Consider the following 19,240-nt stretch of genomic DNA (forward strand, 5'->3'; position numbering starts at 1 on the left):
AATTTAATATAAAAATAATTTTTTTCATAAATTAAAAACTCATAAAGCTTAAAAGCTCACAAATTTTAATAAATTTTATTTGGTCCAATGATTTTTGAAGGCCAAACGTTTAGCGAACACTTATTTCATGCGCCAACGTTGAAAATAGTCATTATTTTTACAAACTTATAAAAATAGGACACATCTAAATTATATAGATTTATAATTAATGTAAGAACCAATCACTTGATGACACATATGTATTCTTTTTGGATCATGTATTTTTAAATTTAGACTTAAATATTAACATTATTCAATTACTAATCTGAAAAATCTTAAATTATTAAAAATATTAATTAACACAATTCCAACAAAAAGGAAAAAAATAATTAACCTAAACCTATAATTACCTCAACTAACAATTCATCACCACTACCAATTTGAAAAATACATGGTAAAATCTATGTAAATTTCGTATGCACTGTATGAAGGGAATTTTCGAACAATGGCAGATGGTTTATACAGGGAATGTCTCAAATCCATCTCAATTAAGAGTCTTGCCGTAAAAATTTCCATTGAATAAATATTCGTTGAATGATAATTTCTGTAATATAAAATAAATATTGAGTAGATTGTTTAAATAAATGTAAAATTAATGAAATTATTTATTAATAATAGATTATAGAAATTAATTAAATATTTTATTCAATTTAAAAAGTTATTTTACTTCATTTGATATAAGTATTTTGTTTAAACTGAAAAACTAATGAGAATTATCTATTATTAACAACTTTTAAAAATTTAATAGGTGTTTTATCTAAGTTGGGAACTGATGAGAATGTCTTTTTGGTCCATAAGTATTTTGTTGAAAAACTAATGAGAATTATCTATTATTAACAACTTTTAAAAATTTAATAGGTGTTTTATCTAAGTTGGGAACTCATGAGAATGCGCATTTGGTCCTCACAATTATATAAGGCACCGTTTGGATTGAGGGTTTTTAAAATCCATGGATTTTAGCAAAATCGATGGATTTTAAATCAATGGAATTTAAATCCATAGATTTTAAAATTCCATCGTTTGAATTGAATATAAAATCAATGGATTTTTAATATTATTTATGGAAAATAATAAATAATATAACAATCCATCATGTATAAAAAATAGTGGATTTGGACTTTCCCACCTAATAGGTGGGAAATCAAAACCCTCAAAAATGATGGATTGTAGAAAATGAGGGAATTTATAAATCCATGGATTCTATTAATTTTTTTTCTAGGCAAACGATAGATTTTGTCCAAATTCATGGATTGTTTAGAATCCATCGTTTAGAATCCATAAATCCAAACGGTGCCTAAGAGAAAATTAGAGAAAATACCCCAATTTATAAAATAATTATAATTTTTACCTCAATAAGGAAACATTAGAGAAAATATATCACCCATTTATTTTGTACTTCAAGACATATCTTTATTTATTATAATACCTACTTTTTATTATTTTTTACTCCAAGCATCTTTTTTTTACTCCCAACCACTACTTGTCACTTTCACATGTCACTTTCACATGCTCGCTCGCTCTCTCTCTCTCTCTCTCTCTCCATTTTTTTGACCTGGATATTTTTTTCTTTCATTTTTGATTTCTTCTTCTTCTTCTTCTTTTTATTCTTCTTCTTCTTTCCTCTGCCGCCTCTCTGCCATCGCTCCGTCATCTCTCTGCCATTGCTCCTCCGTCGTTCCGCCATCGTTTCGCCGCTTTTTTATATTTAATTTAAGCGATTTTTTTCTTAATTTGTGGTAATAAATACGTTTTATTTTAATTTCAGATCTAAATAAATTTTCCTTTAATTTTTTTTCAACTTTGGATCTAGAATCTGCATAAAAACGATTTTTATGATGAAAAAACGATTTTCTGCAAAAAACAAAAAACAGCAGCATCTGATTATCATAAGAGTATCACTGCATTATCATATCATTATCATAGCATTTGCAGAGAAAAATGTTTTTCTATAAAAAAAACAGTTTCTGATTATCATATGAGTATCACTGTGTTATCATGTAGTTATCATAATATTGCAGGAAAAAAAGGATTGTTACAGAAAATAATGTTTGATTATCATATTGTTATCATAACATTATCACGTCGTTATCATAACATTATTATATGATACCGGGATGATAATATTTATGGTACTTATATGATAATATTATCATAATATTTATGATACTATTATGATAACACAGTGTCTGGTTATCGTATCAGTATCACTACATTATCATGTTGTTATCATAACACTGCAGTGATAACGATATGATAATGTAACTGTTTCTTTTATAAAAATAAATTATGATAATAGTATGACAGAGTTAATGATAATAGTATGATAACGTACGAAAAATAATTTTTATAAAAAAATTTTGATAACGATATGATAATGTAACTGTTGTTTTCATGATAATGGAGTAAAATTATAATTATTTTAATTCCGAGAGTAAAAATATAAATATGAAAAAAAGGTGAGGTATTTTTTGTAACTTTTACTTGTTGAGGTAAAAAGTGCAAATATTTCCATTTTTTAGGTAAATACCTAAATTTCCCAAAACTATATGGAGTAAATAAATAAATAATAAATATATTAGAGCAAAAACATAAACATGAAAAACAGAGAGTATTTTGTTTAACTTTTCAGGGTGAGGTACGTTTTACAAATATTTTTAAAATAGGAGTATTTTTCCTAAATTTCTCTTATTGTTTATGGGGTTTTTAAAATTTTTCTTACTTTTCTTGTCATACCCCTATTTAATATAGGGTCCACTTGCAATTTACTTTCAATTTATTCATTAGTGGATTTTAAACGAGGGTAATATAGAAAAATTAAATATAAAAATTAGTTATTTTTTGAAAGTGGACAAAGTTTTGAGACAAAAAAATTTCTCAAAGTGGACAACTCTATTAAGACGGAGGGAGTATATAATAAGTTTAAGTTTTTTAAAGAAGAAAATATTTTTATACTATTAATAACATAAAAGTTTAATTAGAATATAGGTTAAAAATTGAAGGACTAATTTAAAGTTTTTTTAAATGAAAAAGTTCAATTTAATATTTTAGGGTAGAGACGAAAACGAAAAATCAAAAATAGAGTATAAATAAATTTTTTCTTAAGTCAGAATATAAACGAAAAAATGCTATAAAGTAGAGATTTTTTAAGTAATTAAGCCTTTCTTTTTTTAACCCAAATAGAATGTTTTGCTTAGAGTTTTACATTATTTATTATTCTGATTGGTTGTTCTTAATAGAGGTATGAGCTCTCCTTCCAAGAATGACTTTGTATGAACTTTTTAAACAGAAGGGTGAATTCGCTAAATCTATCTTAGAGGGACTTGCGAATGTAAAATGTTAAAATTAATGGTTGATTTTCATATCTAATCCTGAACGCATGGACTAGGCAATGGGAGCTTATGAATGAGAATAATGCATGTTAATCTCTCAATTGTTGAAATATGGTGAGTCAACTAGTCAATAGGTAGGTTCTATTCTCTCCTCCCTTACTCATAGTGGTTCAATTTCCAGGAATGACTCCCTTCAAATTTAAACTTTCTCCATTTTTTTTCAAATTCACTTAAATTTTTAACACCTAAATAAAATGACATTTAATTTCCCTTATTTTTATAATTTTGTTTAGTTGTCAAACATTTAAATGGACTTGAGAAAAATTGAGAAAATTTTGGAGTTGAGGTGATCCCTAGACACCTCATTAAAAAGATCTTCCCATCCTAATTCGTCGTATCTCGGAAACACATCGCAATCCGGATACACGTAGTTCATTGAACCACAACTAACTTTGTACGTTCTGCTCATAACAGAAATCCCTACCTTCGTTCTCATACACTTCCATTATTGCTTCGAGAATCGCTTGCAATTTGACCTCGAGCATTTTACTTTTGATTTCAGGGAGTCTGTGAGTAAGAGTTTTATGAAAAGTGGCTTTCTAGTTCTAGGCCAGGTATGCTTACCTTTAAAACAAATTTCTTTAAAAACATTTCAATTATCTTTGAAACTCGAAGAAAATTAACAATTCACATTAAATCCTTTAAATATTTGCATATTTGTGCGACAGAGTGATGACGCCTCTCATACCTAAATAGTTGTCACAATTCACCTTTTTATCTAAATAGAATGCACATGTAATACCCCGTAGAATTATTAGTGTTTATTTTCGTGTGAGTCCGATTTTAATTGATTAGGACCTCGAAAATAGTGAATAAATTCACGTGATGAATTTATACGTGTGAAAATGTGATTTGCTATGTGTTTGCCTTAAATGTGATTTTTGGCAATTTTACGTGTTAAAAGTGAATTTTGCGATTTTTCACTAAAAACCGTAAAAATAATTATTTTAAATATTTTTAAAGGCCCAAAAATATTTTAACTCAGCCCATATGATATGATTTAATGTTTTTGAGTGTTTGAGAAAGTTAAGTTATTTTGCCCCCTAGAGTTCGAATTATTTACAAGAATGTCATAATGGCAAACTTGTAAATAATTGAAACATGGAATAATATCTAGATATTTCCTATTTGAAGTCTTGATGCCCAAGTCTTCAATCTTCTTCTTCATTTTTGTGGGTGCCGAATACACCATAACCACAAACACCAAACTTTACTCTTTGATTTTCTCTCAAAATTTTCTTCACGAAAATCGTCGGGGATATTGCGTAGATCGTGTATGTGTGTTTGCATGTTCGTTTGAGGTATAAATTCAAGCTCAAATCTTAGTTTTTAGTTGCTGATATTGGTTAAGTGTTATAAACATGCTTAGGATGGTTTAAATGTGATGATTGATGGATAATTAGTTGGTTTTAGTAATTGTTTATATGGGTTTCGGTTTTAAATAATTTTTCCGTGAAAATTAAATTATTTATTTTAATTTTCTGGGATGATCTATATGTTGAGGTTTATATATTCTTTAAAGTGTAATTTTTGTGGATTAAAAATGTTAATTAATTCGGGTGTTACTTTAATTAGTTGGGTTTCGATTTTTAATTGTTTTAAAACTTAAAAATCGCTTAAAAATGGTAAATAAAGGGATTTTTAATTTTTGAAAATAATTTTATTTATGGATGAGTTACCTTTGTGGTTGATGTTAATTAAATGGTTGATGGTTAATTTTTAGCGGTTTAATAATCGGGTTTAATTTTTAATAACTCTATTCGGCTAAATTTTGATGAAAAAGGGTAAAACTGTCATTTTAAATTATGGGCAGAAACTATTTATGAAAAAAATTTATGAAATATGTTTGATAATTATTTGTGGAGTTTAAATGATTTTTGTGTAGTGTTTTGAAGGATTAATAATCGGTTTTGATTATTAACGTATATTTCGGTTTTAATGGTTAAAATAATGGAAAATATTATTTTAAAAATTATGGGCTGCTGTTTTTAAAAGATGGAAATTAAAAATGTATTCAAAAATGATTTTGATGAATTTCGGTGTTAAAATGGCTTAAAATGGATTTTTAAGCGTTTTTAGCGTTTTTGAGTTTTCCGGCCAAAACCACCGGAATACGGTGACCGGAATGTGAGTAGAGGGGATAGAGCATGTTGGCTCAGTCCTAAGCTCAGTTGGCAGCAGTTAGTGCCGAAATAGTTTTGGCAGAAAATAAGGGGGGCCGAGCCCCGGGTCAAAAATATTTTACGGAAAAATATTTTTGGTTATTTTTGAATTGTGATATGTTTGATGAGATTTTCTAAAAGTGTATTTTTAGAAAATTATGTGAATTGAATATGTGTTAGAATTATATGGAATTATAATTCTATGTTTATTTATTGAAATAAATAAACTACGTGGTGTATCGAATAGAAATACGATGACGCGGAAAGAGATAGTCGGAATCAAATTTGGTTTGTGATTATGTGGTTTATATGGTTGAGTCGGTCTAGAGTATATCCTAGAATTTAGAGTTATTACATTTATTAATGTTTTAATCTCTAAATTAGATCCAGCGAGTTTTGTCGCGAAAACCGGCGAGCAAAGGTTTTGATATTTCAACGGGTGATATTTTTATATTTGGAATAAGCGAGTACTGTGAGTGTGTTTACAACTTATACTGCTAAATATTAGTATTAAAAATATTGCGAACTGCTTTACATGATTTGCAAATGCTTTATTTATTATTGAATTTAAATCGCATGAACTATTATACATAGTTTTGAAACCGATTTAGATTCATTGAAACATGCTTACTATTGGGCGGCAATAGTGCTGTGTGATCACCGGTATTGCATTTAGAATGGGTTGCATGTGAAAATGGTATGTGGAAATCTGGACGACGGTCTGGAAGTCAGGCGACGGCCTAGACATATGGAAACAGATCTTCAGAGGCAACGGAATATAGACGACCAAAGGCAGTCAGCAAACTGCCGAGATCTGAGAGGTTGAACCTTTTATTAAAAAAAAAAAGTGAAATTGGCGACAGTATTTATGTACTGCCGAAATCCGTTGTATTGTAAGAAGAGTCTGGGACTTTCAAATACGTAAAATAAGAGTAATCGGATTTGACTGGCTAAAAGTACAAAAAGAGAAAATAAATACGGCCAAAGAAAAATAAAAGGTTAACCCGAATGGAATGGAAAAAAAAAAGGAATATTTATGTTTCCTGTGTTGAAAGCATATAGGAACATGAATCATGGTTTAGGGTTTCATATGAATCGGTAATCTGGAATGCATTGCTTTCATATTAATGTTTATTAGTACATGTTGTACGCATTCACCAGTTTTTATAACTGACCCCGTTGAATTTAATATTTTTACGGGCGAGTAGTTTGAGGTGTGGATTTCCAATTCCTTGTTCCGGAAATCCCTGGCTTGTATAAGTGAGAATGACTTTCCTTTATGTGTCTAGAGTTGCAGTAGCTAGAATAATGAACGGTGATACCTTAGTAGTCGTTGGACTTATTTATGCTTTATATTTTATTATAACGCTTAAACTCTGATATTATGTAATATGGGAATGCTGTGTGAAAGTCCGAGCGACTGCACGAGTATAAAATGCGATGAACGCATCTGCATAGTGAAATGCAGTTAAGTCCATTAGAGAAATGGCCTGCATAGTGAAATGCAGTAATTACCATAGTAAGATGGTATGCATAATGAGATGTATGATAAACCATAGAGAAATGGTTTTGAAACTAAAATGCAATAATTAAAAAGAAAATTATGTGCATGTTTTTAAATGGTAATTTTCATCAGAACGTTTTAAACTGCGATTTTAAAATGTTCGAAAATGATTTGAATTCCGCGAAAAATTTTAAGTGATTTTTATTTTATTTTTAAGGCTTGCTACGGGTTTCGGAGCAATCACTCCCATTCCCTAGCGCCGGTCTCGACGCCGAGAATCGGGTCGTGACAGCACATGATGCATGTCTTACTGATTCATGTATTCATTTATTATTCCTTTTGTTAAGGGTTAATTTTATAAAAAGTCACGACCTTTACACAAATTTTCATTTTAATCACGAGTTTTAAAAGTTTCCATATAAAACCACGACCTTTCATATTTTTTCAAATCTATCACCAAATCAATTTTTGGTATATTTTTTATGACGTGGCCATCATAATCCGGCAGATTTGAAAAAAAAAAAGGCAAAATTCACCGGAAAAATAGTCGGTGATAGATTTGAAAAAAAATGAAAGGTTGTGGTTTTACGTGGCAACTTTTAAAAGTCGTGATTAAAATGAAAATTCGTGTAAACGTCGTGATTTTTTATGGAATTAACCCTTTTGTTGATTATGTATGTAGTGATGCATTTTTATCAATGTCTTGGCAATCATAAGTAACTATTTCGGGTCCAGGCACAATTATGCTTTCGAAATCGTTTAAATAAATAAGGGTTAATGTCATAAAAATTCACAAACTTTACACGTTTTCTCATTTTAATCACGCAGTTTAAATTTTCTCATTTTCATGCACGAACTACCATTTTTTCCCAAATTCATGCACGGTGCTGAGGTGTCACGGCTCCATTGATGTAATTTGCTGAGGTGGAGTCATTTTACACCAATGAATGAGTGCCATCTCAGCACCGTGCATGAATTTGAGAAAAAGTGGTAGTTCGTGTATGTAAATAATAAAATTTAAACTTCGTGATTAAAATGAGAAAACGTGTAAAGTTCGTGATTTTTTTTTACATTAACCCAATAAATAACCTTAACAGGTTATAAACATTTACTTTGTAAGTTTCTCTAGACCTTAAACTCTTTAACTAGTAAAATTCCTCCACGAATACTCCACTTATTTGTGTCCATATTTTTTCCGTCAATCGTCTCGTATTATTGTTGTCAAATGATTTCGACAACATCTTCATATTAATTTAGGCTTTATGGTCAAGCCTCGTTATCGAGTTGTATAAATTAAAATTGTCTATATTACACGTATGAGTATATCGCAGACTCATATTCTAGAAGGGAGACTTTAGAAAATATAAGAATACGTATAACAGACATGACTCGAATCCTAAGTGTAGCAGTAGTCTCTCGATCGTTTAGGCCTCAGAATTTGCGAATCTGGCGATATTTAAGTCAAATTTGGGTGGAAATGGGCCAATAAACAGCATCGTCAGCTTTGCTAATGAGCCCAATCGCTTTTGGTCCAAATTTGTTTGTTTAGGACTCAGAGTTTGCGGTTTAATGTTGTTTCGTTATGATTTTTATCGCTTATAGTTTTGTACACGGATCCCCTTTAAAAGTAGAATTAGGATCATACATCTTTCTATACACATGCACATAAACCATAAAAAGTAGGCAAGTATTCGTTCATTTAATATACGGCGTCGAAGAAGTGTTTTACCAGTGTTTCACCAGGTCGTCAAAATGCGTTAATCACGGGTTCCACAAGCCTAGAGAATTTGAGATGTGCGAATTTGGCAATTTTTAAGTCAAATTTGGTTGAGACGAGCCAATAAACAATACTCATTAGCTGAGTTTATGAGCCCAGACGCTTTTGGGCCAAATTTTATCGTTTAGGCCTTGGATTTTGCGGTTTTATGTTTATCGCTAATAACTTTTGTACACGGATCCCCTTTTGATGTAGAATTAGGATCTTACATCTTTCTATACACATGCACGTAAACCATATAATGTAGGGAGGCATTCGTTCATTTAATAGAAGGTGTCGGAGAAGAGTTTCACTATGTCACCGAAATGGGCGAATAATGGTTTTTACAAGTCTACAAATTTTAGATGTGCGAATCTGGGAATGTTTAAGTCAAATTTGGGTAGAATCGTGCCAATAAATAATACTCACCAGCTTAGCTTATGAGTCTAGTTGCTTTTCGGCCAAATTCCATCATTTGGGAATTTGCGATTTTATGTTGTTTTGTTGAGATGTTCATCGCTTGTATCTTTGTATATGGATCCTCTTTTAATGTAGAATTAGGACCTTACGTTTTTATATACACATGCACGCAAGCCATAAAATGTAAGGGGGGAAAAGTTCGATACAACAAAATTAAGATCTAAATCTTAGAATCAACATCAATATCGTCTTTATTGTAGCCATTATTGAGCTTTTCCAATTTAAAACTCACACCATCAGACTCGTCGGAATCATTAACTTGATCATCAATATACAGATCGCGTAGCTTTCTTCGTGTTAATCGAACTTAAAACAGAAAACGAAATAAAAAGGAGAAACGAAGAATCGACGAACAAATAAACAAAACTAACGCGCCGGAGAAGAAACTAAAAAAAGATAATAAACGGCAATTTAAAGAAGAGTTATTATGGTAAATAAAAACATGTAAAAGGTAACCGAAGGAAAGAAAAGGTAGGAAAAGTAATGAGGAAAAAACAATGTAAGAGCATCTCCAATACAATGCTAAAATAAAGTGCTAATGCCATAATTTAACATTTAATTTTAAAATGCATCTCCAATGCAGTGCTATAGTTTGTGCTAAATTTAGCATATGCTATATCACGTGCTAAATTTAGCATAGACTATAGCATATGCTAAAATTCAACAACCAATAGCAATTCACTATTAATTACAATTTTACCACAGTTATTTTTTGTATTTATTATTTTAACCTACTATTTTAGTTTTTTTAACTTTTTTCATTTTAAATTTTGTGCTTCTATTTAATTTTACAACATCGATTTGATTTTTTAATAGTATACCATATATCTATATAACAAAAAAATTAAATAATTTATTTTTATATAATTCATCGATTCTTTTAATTATATCTTCTGAAAAGCTCATTATTAAATTAAAAAAATATTACATAACTTTTAGTTTAAAATATTTAATTAAAAAAATTATTAAATAATTAGCAATTAATAAAATTAAGAGATAATTATCTTAATAAATAATTAGAATATTTTTTTTAACTTTTTACATTGGAGTAAAATTTGAAATGCTATGCTATATATAACATTTTACCACTTTTTCATGCTAAATTTAGCATCCCATTGGAGATGCTCTAAACGTGTAAATAAAGTAGAAAAAAGTGTGTTCTATACAATTTCCTCTTAAATATTTACAAAAATACAAAATAAAAAAATAAAATATATCACAAATATTCAATCATTAGAATTAAATTACATCATAATCAAATAAAATAAAAAATAAATATTTAGATCATGAAATATATTATTACTTTTTATATCAGTTTTTTTAAATTAGATCATGAAATATATGATTATGCTAAGAACAGAGGAGATACACCACTCACCTAATATCCAACAAAAGGTAAGAAGTCCTTTACATTTGTGCATTTTGAAATGTTCCGTCCGAAGCATATGTACTTTAAAAATAACCGAGTTCAAGAAGTTCAAGAGATTTCCAATATCTGAAAAGATTTATAAATATTGCGTACTTGTTACAAATATTACAATACAAACTTTAATGAGAAGTAATACTCGTAACAAACAAATGAATGGAAAATTAATTTATACAGCATAGAGAAAGAACTTACATTGGATGAAGATCCTGTTGCTATTCGTTTTTAGCAGTCTGGTCTGGTTGTTCTGTAGATAAACCGTATTTAATTTGCCATTGCCAAATTTTTTGGTAGGATTCGAAATAAACTGAACAGATTAACGCTTATCGATTCTTTTTGCACAAGAAATTTTGTCTGGTCGGCTTCTTTACCTGGATGTTCCATGACCTGTAGATTGACATATGCAAATTAGGTGCTGTTTAATCTGTAAAGATGAAATCTCTGAAACACTATATAAAAAGCTGTCCACGTAGGATTTAGTTCTACTCACTAAATTAAGAAAAAAAAGGTTATTCAACCAACAAAAGGATGAAGCAGGTCTTTACGAAACAAAGTTGAACAGGCATCATAACATGTTACCGAAACTAATCCTTAACGAAAATTTTAATAGGACAACTGTTAGTTATTTCCTTCACATTACGATCCATTGGAGTTGAACAGTAACTCGCAAGCACTATGTTGTAATGTTTCTGAAACGCTTTACGTTTATTTTCCATGATTTGCAAATTTTATACAAGAAATAACTACACTTAATCTACTTAAGTTAAACACCCTTTTATCTTCCCTAGCAATCTGAAATGGGATAAGATTAGCATAGAATAGTGTGAGAGCATGACAAAAAGGCTTTTGAAATAATAAACTAACCTCATCCCTGCTTGTAGGAGTGTTGCATGTCTTTGAGATAGTCTGCTCAGTTCACCCATCGCTATTAATATAGGATCGGATGACACGTCTAAAATCTGAGCCAATCGAGCAGATAATACCACATGTTGAGGTGTCCCGTTTGTTCATGGGTCCCTGATAATGAAACAATCATTTCATGCTAGGAATGTCTAGCATCCACGAACAGTCACACAATTAGCACACATAAAATACTATTTATTTCTATTCCAAAACACCATTTTTCAAGATTTCTTTCACTTCCGTGAACTTTTTGCTGTTTATATTAAACGGATTATGCACTTTCCTGTGAAACATGACAACAGAGTAATTAGGGATATATTTGTTGCCTTCAACAATGGAACAGGAACGGTGTTTCCAGCCGCATATATAAACCAAATCTGCAAAGGCATAACATTCTCAAACAAGAGACAAACTAAATAAAAACCAGTTAGCTAAATAATGACAAGCAATAGATTGTCTGATTCTTCAAAATAAGAGTGTGCATGTTCATGCTCGCATCGCATTAGAAATACTCTACAATGGACATGATTTTGAATAACGATTGATCTATTAATAATTAGATCACGACATTAAAAGTAGATAATTGACCTTATCCATCCATATATTATCTAGTGAATCAATACTTAAGAATCAAAATAAAATCTTGTCATGTAGTGCAAAATATAAAAAAGTAATCAAACCCAATATTAACAAATTTGATTGAAAAAAAGGGTAAATTAAATTGTGCAACGATGATTCTGATATATACACACACCAACCATTGCATACCATTAATTTGATCACTCAATCTTAGCAAAATACCAAATAGTTTAAGAAACTTTAAGGGAAGACTCAATCATAAGAATACTATGATAGACAACTCATACGGAGTTATTCAGAAATATGATGGTGACTAAAGGTACCGGAAAAGTTCCTTCAAAGATGAGAATGCAGGGTGTCATAGATAGTTAATGCACTTTAGAATTATTTAGCAATATAGATCCATCACTACTACGTACAAAACCAACAATAAACTGCCAACTTCCCCTATCCACAGTTGTAGCAACCTTCTGACTCCTCAAGTCAGTAAACATTAAAAAAAATATTTTCACTGGAAAGTGAATTGATATTACAGCTGGTGCAATTAAAATTAAGTAAGATTCTCAAAAAATTAAACAAAAAGTGAAGCAAGCAAACCTTGATTTGGTGCATTTCCATTGAAAATGAACTCTCCAAAAGGACAGTGAGGAAAACAACAAACATAAGGTCAAAATCAAACGTGACCCTGAAATTAAAAAAAAAATAAAAAAAAATTGTAACTGAATAATCTCAACTCAGTAAGCTGATATATGTAAAGAGAAAGCACAATCACAACTTACAAATACGAATGCTATCACCAGACTTTCCCAGCTGATGATTTGTGCCATATTTTGTAGTCATAAAAATTTATTTTATGTGTTTTCCCTTTTAAAGATATATGCGCTATTTTTAATTCGTCAAGCAATTAGAAGTTGCAAATACAAATGCTTTCACCGGCCTGATTTATTTGGCCGAGTTTCTTTTACTTAGTGTAATCGAAAATCTCCTTCGACACAGAAGGAGCACATGTTGCACTCTATTCGCCCTGATATAGAGCCCAACTTGCTAGTATCTAGGCAAACCCGCATATTGAAATATCTCCTCTGTTCTTAGCATAATCATAACATATACCTCATAAGAGCAAGGGCATCCTAAACATGTCTGCATTTGGTCCGCTGCTCTTTTCAAAACTCTGGAGCTTCATACAGTAGCTACACCGACATGGTCATTCACCAATTAGCAGAGGATGGGTTTAGCTTATGTTTCAAAAATCGTAGTTTTAGAAAATTTAAGATGAAACAGAAAAATTATCGACATATCACCTACTTGTATTTTTTGATGACTTAATCAGGATACTCATTTTTCATTTCCTTCTGTATCTCTGTTATGCGCCACCATAGTCGTCATCGCTAGGCAAGAAGCAGTAAAAAACAGTAACAGTTAGCCGTAACTATTTTTGTGTTCAAGTTTGGTCCATTATGTTAAATGGTTAATTAAAGTAACATCACCACCGAAGAGCATGTATCATTTAGACCTAAATTATTCACGTCTTAAATTAATTCTCAATTAGCTCTAAACTACAGAGCAGTATAATGTTCATTTTTCAATGATATGTTAACTCATATGACTAAAAAATAGTTTGATATATGTACCTGCACAGTATCCAAAAGATTTGGAACAGCCGGAAACTAGCAAACCAATTACAAGCAACAAACCCTAATTAAGTGAAAATAAACGAATCCTAATGAAACTGAAGTATTGTTTAAATTCCTTCATAACTTACATAGCGTATTAGTAAAGTCTAGTAGTGCAACAATTCCATTGAATTGTGTTCTAGAGTTGCTAGAAATTAACTCTGTCGCTAGAATTTAACTCTGTTAGAGAATTTTTTTTATTAAACATTGAAATTAAATAGGAAATGAATACCATCCTAGTAACCGCTTGCCAATATCCATTAAATCAGTAATTGTCTTATCTCCATCACGAACAAGCTCCATAATCTAAACCGTAAAATAACAAGAATATGATAAGTTTATGGAAAATATATAGAGAGGTATAGAGAGAAGTGAATGAAGGGAGAACCTGAGTAGCAATAAGAGCAACAACTTCAGTGCAATTAAGCTATTGGAACTTGATTTCTTTGGGAAAGTTAACCATTTTGCACAGAGATAATATCAGCGCTACTTTCGCATTCAGAGTATGCTTTTAGAAGTTCCCTGCATTATTTGGAAGCAAACACAAAATAGAAATATGAAGATAATTTTCAAAAAGAAAAGAAAGATTAAAGATATAAAGAAGTAGTTTAGAATACATATTATTTCAAACTAAAATAGCACAGATACAGCCAGCATAGACACATATGAGGTGATGTTTAAAAAGTTCATTTAGCCAGCATAGACGCACAGGTACAGCCAGCATAGTCTCACTCATTCAATTGACGGAAAAACCTTTCTCTCTTTACCAAAAGTCCCTCTATACTTTTGTAGCTACATAACACCATTTAATTTGCATGGGATGAGCTAAACAATAAAAGAATGCAAAACACAAATTAAAAGAAGCAACACCACACCAGTTCCATTGCTTTTAGTGGAGTATCATTTCCTGTTTTATAACCAAAAGTTTGTTGAATCTAAAACGAAAATAAAGGGAAGGTATAAAAAATAAAATATACATTTATTCGATTGTTGTGTTATTCTGAGCTATAAATTCTAAACACTGAGCAGATTCACAGTTCTTATCAGGTTTAGCTTCAAACAATCATATGATTCTATAAAGATTAAAAACAGCTTAGCATCAATAGCATGCAATCGGATGATATCAAAAGAACACCACAAATCTAACTTTCTCTATACTAGAAGTTCACGCATATCTCGCAAAAAATGCTAATAAACATATGCTAACTGTCAAGTTTATTTGAAATAGTGTCAAATTTAGACTTGAGCAATTCTCATTAATGGATTATCATTTTTTTTGCAATTACATAAAATTAATATTGTTGGATGAGATGATGACACTGTGCTAATTGGAAAAATAGGGGTTAATTTATCAAATTAACCAACTTTCACATTAAATTAACCGCAAAGTTAACTTCTGATGGTATCACTTGCAAATTGAGGGAGCAAATTATCACTTAAGTCCAAAACTCTACATGTTCAGATTGAGAACTTGCAGGTTGTCCATTCAAACAGCCATAGTTTTCTTCTCATGAACAAAAGGAGAAAAATCAGAGCTGATTATTCGAAAAGATTAAAATTGTTGATTGTCAAGCATTGAACAAATATTAAGACCAGAAAGTAAAGATGCATAATAGAAGCTTGGAATTAGAACATCTACATGTAAAATTCATTCTCAACCACCATGGTTAGAGAATAAAACTTATATATCCTAGGTAGAATACAAGACATACATAAATAAATAAAAGAGTATTCTGTTCTGATCTGATCCATCTCCAGGTAAAATTGTACCATTAAGTACGAGATAGAGTTGAGAATTAACATACCTAAGTCCTAACCATGGTCGAATAACCCAAGGGAACCAAAATATCTCCCAAGAGTTTCATGCGTTGTGCAGTGAGACTCACATCCATTTGTAAACTTTTCTCATTTTGATGTAGAAAATAAAAAAAAAGGTAAAAACCCAGATGCAACCACTAAGCTACTACTAAGTAACGCCCTATTCATTCTTTAACTACAGCACCCTAAAACTCCCCAGCCATGATTCAATTTACAGTAGGGGAGTTTTCTAAACAGTCAGTAAAATTTTCTTCCCTTATCCTGAGAGATGTCGTCACCAATAAAACAGGTATGCTTGATTAAGATTTAAAATTAAAATCAGTAAACAAAAAAAATTATAAGAGAGACAGAGGCAGAGAAAAAACAGTTTATGGAGACATGATAAGTAGCTCTCTAAAACCATGAGACTAGGTAACATGTCAATGCTCAAAAACGGAGGCCCAGGTGATGAGGTTAACTTTGCTAAACCTGCCTCTTCGTCTGTTGTTGAAGGATTAGCAATTTTGAAAATACTAAAAAACAAAGATGCTATTCAAAATGTAGGTGTGTCCTTTTGTGAGGCTAGTTTCTTTTTATGCAAACCATTTTCAAATTAGCAGCCTTTCTATGTAGATGGTAACTATTTCATTGGCCTCCTCCTGGGACTAATGATTGCAGCAGCTAACTGATTCCCACAAAGCTAGTCCGGTAGCTCTGATTTGATGAACCGGTTCTCTTTTTGAAAGAAACCCTTATTCCAAAAAAAAAAATACTATGCGAATGGGAAAAGGATGCATGACACGACTCTCTAAATCTTTGTATGTATGGGGGGGCTTGTGTAAACGAGGGAGTGAGAGAACCATGGTTAGACAGAAGGTTGTTGGGACCTCGAACGAAACATACTGTTTCGATCAAGTGTTGTCTCTAGCAATGAGGGACTGGCGGAACATGAAGAGCTACAGTCAGGCCGGAGGCACAGCAAAACACACCGTCAAAGATGTCAGTATTCCTTTCAAGATATCGGAATTTTTTTTTTTTTTCCCTGAATGAGAATTCTTTTAAAGACATACCTGATTGCAATGATGCGGTAGGGCAAGAGAAAAGGGTGTACCATAGTGTTGGGCATACCCTGCGCTGGCAGCTGAATACTGTAAGAGGGGGCGTGGGTACTGAACACCATAATTGTGGCGGGAAGTGTAGCCACTGTTTCCTTCTCCAAATTGGAGATATGGGTAAAAAGCAGCGGTGAGCATTCCGCTATGTCCACTTCCATACACCGGAAATTGGGCATTTGTCCCTCCATACACATTGTAGTAAGCTCTGAACCACAGATTTCATAAACAATTGAATCACCATATCTACTAGGAGTGGATGCACGCACAAGCGGAGTTCAAATATTAGAATTATAATTAGGTTGCAATAGTTAATCAAACCATGAATTCATGAAACATCCACATAAATACAATAACAACATAAACTTAAAAAGTAAACAAACATCACTACCTAATGGAAACTTCACATCAGAGCCTCCATTAGCAATAGCCGAGAATTCCTCTTCTGCTTCCCAAGTGTCTCGTCTTTACATCTCCGTTTATCAGCAAGCCAGCACCATCAACAGCCCCTCGCCTTATTCATCCTCTCGAAGCGCGGGTACAGATCAAGCGTTTAATTTCGATTTTGGTAGGGAGGCGATTTGCATGTGCTTGTTGTTTTGCCTCAGAGGAGATGAATATGGGTTATGGACTCGGGTCTAAAAGGCCCAATATTTTTAAACAAACCAATTCTCGCGCGCCTCTCACAATTAAGTAACCGTCTCGTCTCTCACTATTAAGTAACCAACCGTCTCGTCTCTCATCATCAACAAACTTTCACCCTCACAATCTCAGAATCAAGAATCAAGAAACCCCCTTCTTCTTCAAAATCTCACAATCAAAAAAACCCTTCTTCTTCTTCTTCTTCTTCTTCTTCTTCTTCACAGTCTCATAATCAACCCTTCTTCTTCTTCACAATCAAGAAGATGAAAAAGAATCTTTCCAACAAAACCCTGGAAAATGCTAAACCTTTTAAGATGGCTGAGGTTTTGGAAAAGGATGAAATCCCTTCTTCTTCGTCAGAAGAAGAAACATTGCCAGTTCTTCCAAACGCTCCTTCTACTGATGTTGTGTCTTCTGATGCACAACATCCTCCTCTTTCACTCCCTAATTCTCCCTCCGCTCTTGCACTTCCATCACTTGTTCTTGACAATAATCCACCTCCACTTGTTCCAAACCCCCCCTCCGACGCGAATCCGGGCCATCAACAAACTCTCACAACTCACCGTCAAGAAACTGTCGAGTCCAAGAAGAAGGGAAAGAATCCTTTCAAAGAAGCCCTACAAGATCCTACACCTTTCAGACTGAGCGATTTTTCTAAGAAGATGGGAGGAGCCCTGCAACACCCTCCACCAGTCAAGCTGACTGATCTTTCCAAGAAGCAGGGAAAGAATCCTCTCACACAAGCCCCGCAACACCCTCCACCAGTCAAGCTGACTGATCTTTCCAAGAAGCAGGGAAAGAATCCTCTCACACAAGCCCCGCAACACCCTCCACCAGTCAAGCTGACCGATCTTTCCAAGAAGCAGGGAAAGATTCCTCCACCAGTCAAGCTGACCGATCTTTCCAAGAAGCAGGGAAAGAATCCTCCACCAGTCAAGCTGACCGATCTTTCCAAGAAGCAGGGAAAGAATCCTCTCAAAGAAGCCATGCAACACCCCAAGCTGACTGATCTTTCGGGAAAAGATCAAACCCCTGACAATACATTGCCACTTCTTCCTGCTGCTACTGATGCACAACATCCTTCTCGCCCAGTTGCTGTAAACCCCCCCTCCGATAATCTTGCCCATCAACCTCCTGAGGATACTGTTCCAGATTTTGATTCCGGTGCCGTGCCTGCCAACTGTAATGACAATCCACCTGTTGTGGCCCCCCCCTCAAATGCTGATGCCAACCTTGCATCGCCGGGCCATGAGGATGCAGCTCCACTCCTTCATTCTGATGATCCGCCCTGGGATGATGGGCCAGCGAACAAGAAGCCACGAATATAGATGACCTTGTCAAAGTGTAGATGGAGAGTCCTCAGGGTAAGTGTTGTCTTCCTGCTAATTGTCCTAGTGTAGATGGAGTCCTCGTGTAGATGGAGTCTTTTATATGACTTGGAGGTGGCTGCTATTCGTTCTTATAGGATAAACTTGATTGCTGAAAAATTTCAATGCTCTCTCTTGTCATAAAACAATGTCATGAAAAATTCTTTGATGCACAGTTCGACAAATACTTATATCAGAATAAAATTTCTCATGTGTGGAATGACTGCGTAATAATACCTTTCAAACGATATGCCACACTTAAATTTGGCATGAATGGATACACCAAAAGACATTTCAACAGTCATCAAGTATGATCCATTAAAAATGTCCAAATGCTTTTGCAGAGTGATCCATTAAATTTCCAAAAATGTAAGTTCATCAAATGGTGCGAGGAACTAATGAATGGATATG

General features: G+C 32.6%; 1 protein-coding gene across 1 annotated transcript; it reads left to right on the forward strand.

Moving 5' to 3' along the window:
- Positions 1–17,725: 17,725 nt before the first annotated feature.
- Positions 17,726–18,790, forward strand: LOC126655474 (leucine-rich repeat extensin-like protein 2). The gene has a single exon (XM_050349679.1). It carries the CDS (start codon positions 17,726–17,728, stop codon positions 18,788–18,790), a length of 1,065 nt encoding a protein of 354 aa, XP_050205636.1.
- Positions 18,791–19,240: the final 450 nt, after the last annotated feature.

The sequence above is a fragment of the Mercurialis annua genome, linkage group LG7, assembly GCF_937616625.2.
Source record: "Mercurialis annua linkage group LG7, ddMerAnnu1.2, whole genome shotgun sequence".
Lineage (NCBI taxonomy): Eukaryota > Viridiplantae > Streptophyta > Magnoliopsida > Malpighiales > Euphorbiaceae > Mercurialis > Mercurialis annua.

Bases quoted from the DNA above. Each gene is read 5' to 3' on its own strand.
- LOC126655474 (XM_050349679.1), top strand. From the start codon at position 17,726: ATGAAAAAGAATCTTTCCAACAAAACCCTGGAAAATGCTAAACCTTTT.